This window comes from Lepus europaeus, chromosome 3, assembly GCF_033115175.1.
Source record: "Lepus europaeus isolate LE1 chromosome 3, mLepTim1.pri, whole genome shotgun sequence".
Taxonomy (NCBI): Eukaryota; Metazoa; Chordata; class Mammalia; order Lagomorpha; family Leporidae; genus Lepus; species Lepus europaeus.
Window position 1 is genome coordinate 3,309,004 of NC_084829.1, and position 13,633 is coordinate 3,322,636.

A 13,633-nucleotide genomic window follows, 5' to 3' on the forward strand; every position below is an offset into this window, starting at 1 on the left:
GCTTCAGCCTAGCCCAGCCCCGGCTATTGAAGCCATTTGGAGAGTGAGCCAACAGATGGATGGAAGATCTCTCTTTCTCTCTCTTTTTTTCTCTCTCTCTCTCTGTCAGTCTGCCTTTCAAATAAGTAAATAATAAATCTTTTTAAAATAAAGTGCAGTAATTGCCTCCCTCCAGGTCACACAACATGTAAGTTTGTCTTTGACAGTGTAGCTTCAATGCAAAGCTCGATCTGCTGTGTCCGTTAACTTCTCGTCAATGACTACAGTGGAGCTGCACAAGCAGATGCAGTCTCCTCGCTGGGACTGATGTGACCGTGTGGTTCTCAGAAGCGATGGTGCATGAGCTTGGGGGCAGGGGCACGTGTGGGAGGTCAAGGACACCTACTACTCCAGGACCAGGACGATGTCATTCTTGGACTCGAAGGCATCGTAGAGCTGAATGAGGTTCACGTGGTCCAGCTGGTTCATGACGTTGATCTCGTTCTTCACTTCCTCCTGCATGGAAGGGCATGGGCCTCAGTGTGGCGGAGCCAGGAAGGGGGAGGGGAGCACCCCCTCCTGTGACCTTTACCTTGTCCTTCACGCCTCTGGTCTTAATGATTTTGGCGGCCAGCTTCAGGCCTGTTGCTTTCTCTTCGCACTTGTGGACCTGGCCAAAACGCCCCCTGCCAAGAAAGGGGGCACAGCGTCAGTCCCTGGCAGTGGGTGATGCACACTGGTCCTGGGCATGGCTCTCTGCGCTGAGTGTGCAAAGTGGTGAACTCAACCACTGCATCCAATCAACTGTAAGACAGTGTTTGTCCAGGTGTGGTCTGTGTATCGCTGGCATCAGAAACACCTGGGCGGTTGTTAAGAACACAGGTTCCTGGGACCCACCTCAGACCTACAGCGGCAGGAGCCCAGGGTGAGGCCACAGAAGCTGCGTGTTTAGCCCATTCCCTAGGTGATTCTATACCGTACAATTTGAGAACCACCATTAGAGATAACACAGAATCTTTCTAAATATGTACACGAGAATGTGGTAAGCAGGGCTTTATAAGCATGTGAACAAAGCCTTCTGTGTACCTGGCCCACCAAATTCTTTTTGGAAAAATGCATATAAATAATAATAATATCGCATATAGACACATTTAATAAGAATACATTTTACATAGTTACCTTTGGGTTTTTGATAGTTTAGCTTAGGTACAAGGGATCTTCCAAAAGTTCATGGAAATGTGTCTAAAAACTATGCAAGAATTTAAAAAAATTTGGACCAAAATAGCTTATCTTTAGACTCTATTTTATACATGTACTTTGTAAGTCAGGTTTATACCTACACAATCACACTCATAAGCAACTTTGATATTTGATTTGCTCACTCTGATTCCTTATTTAGGAATGTGAAATAGACCACATGTCCCTGCTGTGTGCAATGGTGGCTGTCATGGCAGCCAGTGAAAGGGGGGCCTCCCAAGCAATACAGGGGACTCGAGGGAGGCCACACCACCAGAGACAAGGGGTCACGGCAACATTGGACCGAGGCAGGGGCCACCACAGCTATCACATCCCGCGCAGCACTGAAGCAGGTGGCTCTTGGGTAATGACGTCAGATTTCTGTAAACACCCCTGAGCAGTGCCTTCAATTCCAACCATGGCTCCAGCTGCAGTTTCTACTGGAGCACACCAGCACAGCACAGAATAAGAAACGCTTTTGTGCCTTCACATGCCACGGTCCCTGGAACTGCCTGACTCCAGGGCTACCTCAACTCTCGGGCTTTGCTGGGTCTTAAATGTTGCAGCTACCTCACAGAATTCATGCTGGTCCAGCAGACCGATAGCCTCATGCTAGTGGAACATGGATATCAGAGAAGTTATAAATACCCTACAGTCTACAAGGTTAAGACATGATCCCAGAAAATTCCTGGTATCCAGTGATCTCTAGCATATTGGAATATCTCTGCCAAGGATGCCAGACTAGCTGCTGATCTTGAAACTCCTTATACTAAAAAGGAGATACAGGGAGGGCATTTGGTCTAATGACAAAGGCACAGTTGAGATACCCACGTCCCTCATTGAAGCGCCTGGGTTCTATTCTTAGTTCCAGCTCCCAATTCCAGCTGCCTGCCAGTGTACATCCTGGGAAGCAATAGATAATGGCTCAGGTAGCTGGGTGATCTGGATTGAGTTCTTGGCTCTTGGTTTTTGCCTGGTCCAACCGCAGCCATTGTGGGCATTTGGGGGGGTGAACCAGCAGGTGGAAACTCTGTCTCTCTGCTTCTCACATAACTTTTTTTTAGCAGGAAGAAGTACAACTGGGGGTGATCTCTCTGCATTTTTAAGCAACGCATTCACCTGCGCTCGTCTAACTTACTTGTGGGTGAATTACAGCTGCTGATGTGCAGTGGCGCCCAGAGCAAGTGATGACCAGCCACTGGTGCAGGGCCACCAGGCCCAGAGGGGCAGAAGGGAGCCGGTGACAACCCTTACTGGAAAAGCAGCACAAACCCTTGGAACCATTTCAGTTTTTTTCTGCAAATAACTATCCTCCTTTAGCGAAATAGCTACTGGCTTGCCACTGGAGTCCCTGAAGATCCGAGTATTTCAGACTTCCGTGGCACCAGTTCGTATTTTGTAATTCTCATTTCTCCCTCAGCTTATCCCCATGGACTCTTGAGGGTTTTTTTTTTTTCTATGATTAACCAGCTGAGAAAAAGAAGTCAGGTGGCTCCATGTGGCAGAGAGCAAAAGAAATGTGCAATGGGAAGGGAAGAGCAGACTTTACCAGTATCAACTACTTCTTGATGACCAATCACAGACAACCTGTACCACCTATAGTTTCCATGTGTTGACATATTTGCATGTATACATGCGTGTGTGTGTGTGCACATGTGTGAACTTTCTGACTTCCTCTTCAGAGTTTGCACTAATGTGCTGATGGTAGTAAACTTTATCATTTAGGCCTTGAGTTGCAAGAATTATAGGTGGATTTTTTTTGACAGGCAGAGTGGACAGTGAGAGAGAGAGACAGAGAGAAAGGTCTTCCTTTTCCATTGGTTCACCCCCCAAACGGCTGCTGCGGCCGGCGCGCTGCAGCCGACACACCACGCTGATCAGAAGCCAGGAGCCAGGCGCTTCTCCCAGTCTCCCATGCGGGTGCAGAGCCCAAGCACTTGGGCCATCCTCCACTGCACTCCTGGGCCACAGCACAGAGCTGGACTGGAAGAGGAGCAACCAGGACAGAATCCGGCACCCCAAGCGGGACTAGAACCTGGTGTGCCGTCGCCGCAGGTGGAGGATTAGCCTGTTGAGCCGAGGCACCGGCCTTATAGGTGGATTTTGAATGAAGCCAAAGAAGAACAAACATCCCCACTGTGAATGCAGTCCTGATGCACCCACACCTTCCTTCTCTAGGGAGAAAGGGTGCACGTAGGTGTCCCTCAAACAAACCTTTCAGTACAGAAAGTAATCAACTGAACCGGGTGATAATAATTAATACAGAAACAACAGAACTGGAAAACCAGCCATAATGACCGAAAGGTTTGACACCTGCCACAAGAAATACACAGTCTGGACTCATTTCTCCACTTTGTCTCACAAGGTTTAAGCCACGGCTTTGGACAGCTTCTAGACCCTCAGCGACGCACACTGGGATGTTCTGACTCTCGGACATCAGAACACAGGAAGTTGGGCAGATAACAAGCACAGCCCCTCCAGGGTCCTCACATCAGCCTCTGGCAGCAGAGACGATTGGCAGAAATGGCCGCAGCTCCTCCAGTGTTTGTTTAGGTGGAAGATGGCCAAGGTGGAGGAGCTCCTCAGGCTCCCGCAGGAGGCTGCTTCCATTGAAAGACTGTTCAAACCACGCGTTACTTACCCTCCTAAAACCTCTGTCTTGCTCACAGTATAGAAACTGTTGACGGCCGCCTGCTTGGCTGTCACAATGCGATGATCGAACGGGGCAGCGGGAGCCAGGATGTCATCTTGAAGGTAAGAGGAAAAGAAGGGTCACTTGTCAGGCACCCAACCTCTTTATGGCATCAAGCGTCGGCATCCTGATGGAGATCTGTCATTTAATAAAATATTACAGGCCATCTGTGTCACACCTAAGAATCCGAATTCACTTTCACTTTTTGTCATGATCGGTGACTCTGAAGGCGACCCCTGCCGTCTTTGAGGAAGACGGTCAGGACCCCACAACCACTGCTCTCACCGTCTTCAGGCCCAAGAAAGCTCAAAACAGTCAAAAATCTCCAGCTCTAACTGAGTCCAAACAGATGCTACCCGCAAGCCTGGGCCCATTTTCATTCAAACACAGGAAATTGTTTGATCAATTTCTTTAAAAAAAAAAAAAAATCCCCACAGTCCATTATTTTAATCAAAATGAAGAGAAAAGAAAGGAAAAATGAAACATTTCTTCACATCATTGAAATCTTTGACATTATGAATTACTTTCCAAAATGTTGTGGGCTTTATTTAAGACACATGTAAGGCACAAAGATGACTTTTTCCTGGCTGGCTGGAAATAAAACACCCAATAAAACTAGGTAAGTGTGTATTCTACAGCTCTCAAATTTCTCCCACGTTGCACCTTCCTTCTTACGTGTTTAAGCTCTAGTCCATGTCGGCTTCAGTTCTAACTTACATAATTACTCAATAATATGTCTCCCCATATTCCTTTTACTTTTCCATGACTACTGCTGTTATAGTTGCTGGCCACGAACCTACTCATTCTCCATTTATTCATTTATTAAGCAGCCACTGCATACAGTAATGATACTGAGGGCAGTAGACAACAGCTTTGCTTTCAATGATTTATGTTTTTCACAATACGTTTCTTGAGCAGTTATCTTGTTCTAGATACTGCCAAATGTCAACGTTCTTTGAAACTTTAGATAACATAACTCTCTGGGAATTGGACTTGACAGGGGCATTCACCTCTCACATTGTAAGTATGCTGGAAAATAACATCATGAGCCAATTCTCTTGGTGGCATTCATTGCTTCAGATTTACAAAAGAAAATGATGAGTTAAAGACACAAGTGATTCGGGATAACATCACAGATCCCTTAGACTGCTAGGCTGCGTGAGGCTTGGCTGCAGGTGCTTGCATGAGAAGGTTAAGAAGCCTGAAAAGTCTGCAACAAAAGCCGTGTCCTACCCAGTGGGCTTCCCGGGCCTGGCTCCCTGGAGGTCTTCGTTCCCGTGGGCTCCTGGGGCTTGCCCTGTACGCGTGCCTGGGTTCGCAGGGCTTCCTGGGGCCTTTCCAAGGCTCGCTCTTCCCCTGCACCCCCTACATCTATTCTGCTCTTTTTGCTGTCCTCGTTGGCAAAGGACTCCTCCTCCTCCTCAGTCACTCTGCGCTTGCTGCAGCCGGTGGACTCGCTTTGGTCCGCGTTCTGGACAGTGAGTTCTGTTGCTGGATTTCCCAGGCCTGGGGATGTGGCAACGGGCTTTGTGCTGCTGACACACCTGGAAAATAAAACCCAGTTGCAGCTCTCAAGGTTTCAAGGTGAAAACTTTCAGATGGTTCACATCCTCAGCATCAAAGCTTCCCTACAACGGCGGCTCAGGGAAGAGGATGGAGGCTCTGTGAGGGAGTTGACATTCTGGCATGGGACCGGAGAAGAGCAGTGTGCTCCCCCTCTAGAGGGGTAGAGTTACCAGGACCCCAAGGCTTCTCCCCAGTGCCCTCCTGGTGACCCCACAGTCTTCCAATGGCCCTGTCCCAACGCAGTCATTCAGCAATGCCTGATTTGATCTTCTCTTACACTTTCTTTCCTTACAGGAGGGAGAAGTGACTAAAGTACAGCATAGTAAAAGAAGCAGTAGTCTCTCTGAATATTAACAGCAGTGAGCGTAAACCTTTGTTGGTGGGAGATCTGACCTAGATTCTGGTTTTGGACAGCTCCTGCCCTTACTAAGCACCTCTTTATAAAGGGACTTTCTTAATCATCACTAGTGTTTATATTTAGTTCCTGGAAAATTAGGATGCCTGCTACAGCTGGGGGCGGGCCTAGCCACAGCCAAGAGTCAGGGCCCAGGAACTCCATCCAGTTCTCCCACATGGATAACAGGGACCAAACTACATCACCTGTTGCCTCCCAGGTGCACATTAACAAAAAGCTGGACCAGAGCAGAGGCAGACTGCACCTGAGGCACTGGGATGCAGGCTGTGGGCATCGCAACACCACCCCTGCCGAGTCTTCTGAAAACCCTGACTCCTGTGAACACTAACCGTTACTGCCTTTGTCTACCAGCTGGGAGAAGACTTAGAAAAGAACAATAAAATGACTAAAAATATCACAGCGACACAGAAAAAAAAATAATAATAGGGAGAAAATGTCACTGAAAAACCCACATAAGCTGAGAGACGGTTCTGAAGCTTTGCTTTAAGAGTACGCCCTCCGTTTATGGGGAGATGCACATCAATCTGCAGAGGCGTCAGCCGTGGTGGGCGCTGCCGTGACCCTACCTTCCGCGGGGTTGATCCCCGTTAGCTTTATCAGCGTTCTGCTCTTTGCTAAAGCACTGGGCGGGCACTGTCTCACTTGCGGCTGTTGATTCTCCTGTTTCCTCCGCTTCTCTTTCACCAGTGTCTTCCTGAAATCCAGTTTTCTCTCCTTTGAACACTGGACATTCATTTTGATCCATGGCAACTTGCATGTCGTCTCCAGCTCTACTATTCTCCTGTCCGTTCAGGCTGCTAGAAGCAGCTTTTTCATCCATATTCGCTCTTGTCTCTGTGGAAGTCCTTGGAGTGCAGTCTTCGCCACCATCTGGGCTTGCCGAGTGATACATGGTAAAACTTCTCTGCGTGAGAGAGGTGTTGGTCTTCTCGGTGTTTTCTACGTTGAGTATATGAACCTTTTCTTTTTCAGAAGAGAGCTGCTTCTTCTGAGTAGATCTTTCTAGAAGCCACCATAGGACACAAAACATTTTAATGGGGATTTGATGTGACCAGATATATGCCAGGCTTCCTATAATGGCATTTTTATTCAGGTTTCCTTCTATTAGCAGACAGAAGCTTTAAACAGCAAAGTAGAAGGAAATAGGACCAATTGATTGACAATTGAGTTTCAAGAGATTTTCTTGTTTGTAGCTGGTAAGACCCAAAGCCATTCAAATAGAGGTATTCAGAAAACCGCACCTCCCCCTACAAGGCTCCAGGGCCCTGTGAGTTTCTCTGAACAAGCAAGGCCTCTGTGGCAGAGCACTCCTGGCATGGTTCTCTAGTCTTCCAGAGGTGTTACCTGTGAGGGCTGCTGGTCTCTCACAGCTGGCAGGTGTCCTTCCCTCCAGACCGCGGTCCGGCCACGCCTCCTCCTTAGCCTGTGGATGCACAAGGGACTGAGGTTACTCACACACCAGGGTTCTCAGCCTCAGCACAGCTGACACCGTGAGCATCACAGGACGGAGAGAGGATCCTTGGCCACTGTCACACACACCAGTCGTACCTTCTCTCTCACTTGCAATAACCATAGGTGGCTCCGTATATTTGAAGTTTACTCTCAGTTATTCTATATTAACGTTGGCCCTGTTTACCCTGCTATACAACAGATCTCAAAACCTGTTCCTCCACTTTGAAAATTGGTCAATCAAATATCATACGAATTTAAAAATCACCAGAAATTGCGAAATGTGCCCTGGGAAAGAATTACCCCAGGCTGAGAACTATTATATGGTTTCAAACAAAGGGGGAAAGCACAAAAATTAACAGTAATGCAGACGACAGAATAGTATGAACTAAAGAAATGTTGGATAGACAATGGGATCTGAAAGCAAATGGACTCACTATTTTCAAAGAAATTCTGTAAAACTCTGTCATTGTTTGTAGAAGGCAGCTCATCTTCGTGAATAGATTAAAGGATATTGATCATGTGTATGTCACCCTTGACCTCTGTTTAAGTTATCTTGATGTGGCTCACATATAAATCAAATAAAAATGAGAGGATATACGTGAACAGGCTTTGTAAACCAGAAAGTCGGAGATGAAAGCAAGTTTTGTAAGAGGAGCTTTCACATTGCTTAGAACAGATGGCTCTTTTCCTGAGTAGATAAACACTCTTCTTACAACCCTGCATTCTCTGAGTTAGTTTAGCAAACCCTTTTAAAATACCATATAAAAGGTAAACATTAGCCCAATCCACCCAAATTATCACAAATTCTAAAGTTATGCCTTATAAATGAATGAAATTGTATGGATGCCCAATGATTTAGGCTCCTTCCTCACTTTGAAACAGAACACAATTTGCCTTAGGGTGATTCGCAAACCCAAAACACCCTGTAAGTGTGGCGCACAGACTCAAAGCGCAGTTTCCAGTTTCAAAATTTCTCCATTTTTCAGATGAGGACCCTGCAACCCAGGGGCTTAACAAATCTGTGGAAACCAAGGTTGGAGATCAGAGCCTCAGAGGTTCTTTCCAGGAAACGTGCAGATGGCCGTGCCTGCTTTTCCACTGCAGGGAAAGTGGCCTTCAGTTAGGGAAGCAAAACCAGTCACTCCGTCCTCTAAGCTTGCACAGAACTCGGCGTGTGCCCCTACTCCTCGTGTCTCCTGCAGTATGTTGTGGAACTTTTTCTTCCTGGTCATTTTCTACTAGATTGTGTGCTTCCAATGGACAAAAAGACCTTGACTTCTGGGGGCTTAACCCAGTAATGATGATGATGGTGATGGTGATGAAGAAGGTGATGATGGCAGTGATGACGATGGTGTGGTTGGTGATGATGATGATAGCAATGATGATGGCTCGCATATACTGAACATGGGATATGTGACAGCAATTCTTCTACACACTTTATAATGTTAACTCGGTTGCTCCTTATAACAACAATTTGGGATAGATAATATTGGTCCCATTTTACAAATGAAGTTAGATAACTTCCCAGTGCTGTAAAGTCTGGAAATAGTAGAGCTATAGTTCTTTTTTTTTTTTTTTTTTTTTTTGACAGGCAGAGTGGACAGTGAGAGAGAAAGACAGAGAGAAAGGTCTTCCTTTTGCCGTTGGTTCACCCTCCAATGGCCGCCGCGGTAGGCGCGCTGCGGCCGGCGCACCACGCTGATCCGATGGCAGGAGCCAGGTGCTTCTCCTGGTCTCCCATGGGGTGCAGGGCCCAAGGACTTGGGCCATCCTCCACTGTACTCCCGGGCCACAGCAGAGAGCTGGCCTGGAAGAGGGGCAACCGGGACAGAATCCGGCGCCCCGACCGGGACTAGAACCCGGTGTGCCGGCGCCGCAAGGCGGAGGATTAGCCTAGTGAGCCGCGGCAGCTGTAGTTCTAACTTAGATGTTCATTTCAGACTGTGCTCTTAATTTCTACTTTGTATTGACTCGGAGAAAAAAAAAGAATGATTAGGGACATGTTACATTGTTAATATTTATTGAGATCTACTACTTTGGTTCTTTTTTCTTACCACAGGAGGTTAAAAAATTTAAGAGAAAAACCATAAAACGAATAACAGATTAGCAGAATGAAGAGATAAACATTTATTGGTCAAAAGATTAGTTAGGGCCAGCATTGTAGCACAGCAATGTAAACTACTACTTTAATGCTGGCATCCCATGTCCCAGCTACTCTTCTTCCAACCCAGCTCCCTGATAATGTGCCTGGAAAGAGGGCAGGTGATGGTCCAACTGTTTGGGCCCCTGCCAGCCATATGGGAGACCCAGATGAAGTTCCTGGCTCCTGACTTCAGCTTGGCCCAGCCCTAGCTGTAGCAGGCATTTGGGTAGTGAACCAGAGAAAGGAAGATCTCTCTCTCTCTCACTGCTCTTCAAATAAATCTTTTTTTAAATAAATAAATCTTTTTTAAAAACAATAGAATTAACATGGAATAGGGACAGAACAAAAGAGAAAGATAACTCAAGTTCAATTTTGAAAGTATATATCCAAATTAGTCGAATAAAACAGTTAAACAAATTGTGTTTAAGACACAATTTTGTAGCTTTGGCTTTCAGCACTGCTGTTTTGAAGCAAAAACTTCCGATGGATTGACGTGTATTGGGCTTCTGGGTTTATTCTGTGTGGCGTCACACCCAGAAGCATATGTGGACTTTATGTCAACTGATGTCCACCGGTCAGTCTCAGCTCATGAAAACAGGTAAGCTTGAGAATGTGGCTGCAAGACTGCCTGGGGTGCCCATCAGACAGCACCTGCTCTGCGGCCACTGAGTGTCAGGTGTAACCCACAAGTAGGACTGGCATTGTTCAGGCAGAGCCTGCCCTGACCAACCAAAGAGGAAACCAGCTGCTGAATGAGGCTGGCTCATTCTTGGGCCACTCTGCACCACATAGGTTTTACCAGTTAAATAATGTACGAAGGACTTTATTCATGGCCTCAGGCTGCTGTGTTTTCATTTCCCTGTGTAATACTGACATCTAGAGGAACTTTGAACTGAAGCGCTTCCAGGGAACACAAGCTGCGTTTCTCCTCTCCTGTCCTTGGGGAGGTCGACACGAAGCCTTTTAACTTAGTAGTTCTGAGTCACGTAAGAAGCTGCTTCTGGAGGAAGCACGGAGCTGTGGGCCCACCTTGTCTGTTGTCCCAAAGGGAAACAGGTCCTCTACCCAAGAAAGTGGGAAGAGCAGTGAGGCGTGGGTTCCTGCAGTGACTCTGCCCATCACTATTACAGGGAGGGAAACCACACCAGGCACGCAAACCACACCTCTGCAAAGTCACATTCAAGGCAGAACGGCATCACAGTACCTCACATCACTCAAGTTCACTCATTCATGAGATAGTTAATGTATTTGCATATGGATTCCTTTGTAACTATTTACAATTCCTTTTATAATAATTTATCAGGGGCCACCACTGTGGTGTAGCGGGTAAAGCCACCACCTGAGCGATGGCATCCCATGTGGGCACCAATTCAAGTTCAGCTGCTCCACTTCCTATCCAGTTCTCTGCTACGGCCTGGGAGGACAGTGGAGGATGGCCCAAGCCCTTGGGCCCCTGCACCCGTGTCAGAGACCCGAAGGAGGCTCCTGGCTCCAGGATTCATCCTGGCCCTGCCCTGCCCATTATAGCCATTTGGGGAGTGAACCAGTAGATGGAAGACATCTCTCTCTCTCTTCCTCTCTCCCTCTCTCTCTCTCTCTCTGTGTGTGTATGTATGCATCTGCAACTCTTTCAAATAAACAAATAAACACAGCTCAGTTTCAGTTCTCTCCACTCCAAACCATTTTTCAGGCTGGTCTCCTACACGGGGCTTATGCACAGGGCGTGTCCCCGTGGGGAGTGTGAGGGAAATGTCAGAATTCTCTTCTACTGATTCCATTTCCTATGGAGTGAATGTGTGTGTCCCCTCCCCAGGATGACGGTTTTAGGAAGTAGGGCCTTTGGGAGGTGATTAGGTCACCAGGGTGGAGCCCTTATGGGTAGGCTCAGTGGCCTTGGCAGAGCAGACAGGAGAGCTCACTCTCTTTCTCCATTTTCTGTATTTTTTTTAAATATTTTTTTATTTATTTGAAAGGCAGATTTAGAGAGAGAGAGAAAGGTCTTCCATCCACTGATTCACTCCTGCATCAGCCTGGACTAGGCAAGGCCAAAGCCAGGAGCCAGGAGCTTCTTCCAAGTCTCTCATGTGGGTTCAGAGGCCTACGGACGTGGGCCGTCTTCCGCTGCTTTCCCAGGCCATTAGTAGGGAGCTGGATTGGAAGAGGAGCATCTGGGATCCTAACCAGTGCCCACAGGGGATGTCAGCATCACAGGCAGTGGCTTTACCCACTACGCCACAGCACCGGCTGCTCTTTCTCTTTTCCTGCCATGTGAGACTATAACAGGAAATGTCCATCTGCAAACCAGGAAGTGGGCCTGGGCCACGCTGGATCTGCCAGCACCCTGATCCCAGCGTCCAGCCTCCAGAACTGTGGGAAATAAAGGTTTGTTGTGGCACCCTACAGTACACCGTGCTTTGCTGCAGCACCCAGAGCCAAGGCACCACGTTTAAAAACTGTATGTTTTACATGCTCTAAAATCTATATTAACAAAGCTAGACACATAATTTGTAAGTACCTATGATATACTGAATGCTATGTGTAAAGGTAAATACCTATGGGCTGGTTACCAATGCATTTTATAACTAAATAAATACATCCGGGCTGGCATTGTAGCACAGCAGAAAAAGCCATGGCCTGCAATACTGGCACCCCTTATGCGTACCAGTTCATGTCCCAGCTGCTCCACTTCCAACTCATCTCCCTGCTAACGGTCTGGGAAAGCAGTGGAAGATGGTCCAAGTGCTTGGGTCTACGTGGGAGACTCAGATGAAGCTTCAGGCTCCTGGCTTCAGCTTGGTCCAACTCCGGTCATTGCAGCCATCTGGGGAGTGAACCAGTGAATAGAATCTCTCTCACTCTCTCTCTGTCCCTGTCTCTGTGTGTGTGTGTGTCCCTCTCTGTCTCTGTCTGTAACTGAATTTTAAATAAATAAATTTAAAATAAGCAAATAAATACCTACATTGAGGCATGCTTAACGACCTTTTACTGATAGCAGTGCAGAATCAAAATAGCTTTGAGACCGTTCCTTTAGATAAGAGTATTTCCCGCATTCTGATTTTCTGAACCATGTTTTGTAAACGAGTCCTTCTAATTAGCAGGTCCAAGGGCAAGTACACAATTAGAACTATCAGTTTAAGTCTTGCCAATTCTTTTTCTCCTGTATAAAATACTACTTTTAGGGGATCAGATGCCTATTTTGACTGCGTAACCAGTTTTAAGTAGTACACGTTCTTGTCTTGTCTGTGGCTCTGCTGACTGCCGTGGGATCCAGCCTGAACCAGTGGGCATGGCAGTCTGTGGCCAATCCACAGTGGGCGTGCACCCGCCTGGCTGGGCATCATTTCACTCTCACTCTGTGCTGCGAACCTGGCCCAGGGCTACCTCGGAATTCTACGTTTCCTGCAAGTGATGGAATAACACCGGAAAATTAGCTCAACTGGACAACCTTACCCACTCCCTCTTTCATTGCCATTCCATAAAAGTCAATTTTTTAAAAAGTCAACTTGAAGATGAATTTAGCCTTCAAAGAGCAGTGGGGCTGAGATGGTGGCTATTTCCATTGGACTCCAGCAGTCCTGTGATCACGTCCTGTGTTGTTATACCATCAGGAGACTCAACTGTCCCCCACTGGAACGTGAACTGTTCTCTCCACTTTTGTTTCCCCTCCCACCAAACAAGCCCGTGAGGGTTCTAAAAATGCTGAATGGGGCCATGTGCAAGGCAGGAAAGCAACGTTTTCAGGAAGAACACTCTCAGTGAGAAGGACCCGTCACCTGGCCACAGGTGACCACCTGGAGACCACTGGAAACCACCTCAAACACACCCTTGCTACCCATTCCCACAGTCTGCACTTCACTTAGCCAGTGTCCAGTGATAGCCATGCCCTAGCATGTTGGGATGATTGCCGCTACAGAAAATGGGGTTCAGGGCCGGCGCCGTGGCTTAACAGGCTAATCCTCTGCCTTGCGGCGCCGGCACACCGGGTTCTAGTCCCGGTCGGGGCACCGATCCTGTCCCGGTTGCCCCTCTTCCAGGCCAGCACTCTGCTGTGGCCCGGGAGTGCAGTGGAGGATGGCCCAAGTCCTTGGGCCCTGAACCCGCATGGAAGACCAGGAGAAGCACCTGGCTCCTGGCTTTGGATCAGCGAGAT

The 13,633-nt window shown here is 47.5% G+C and overlaps 1 protein-coding gene across 3 annotated transcripts in view; it reads right to left on the reverse strand.

Moving 5' to 3' along the window:
* The window catches only part of MYLK4 (myosin light chain kinase family member 4), a 105,754-nt gene that overhangs the window by 20,269 nt on the left and 71,852 nt on the right, over positions 1–13,633 (reverse strand). For all 3 annotated transcript variants that reach the window (XM_062183864.1, XM_062183872.1, XM_062183856.1), the window contains exons 3-6: positions 7,233–7,311; positions 3,857–3,962; positions 572–665; positions 386–495 (exon numbers count right to left, since the gene is read on the reverse strand). In XM_062183864.1, the coding sequence (XP_062039848.1) occupies positions 386–495; positions 572–665; positions 3,857–3,962; positions 7,233–7,311 (389 nt within the window). The remainder of the gene's footprint in view (positions 1–385; positions 496–571; positions 666–3,856; positions 3,963–7,232; positions 7,312–13,633) is intronic.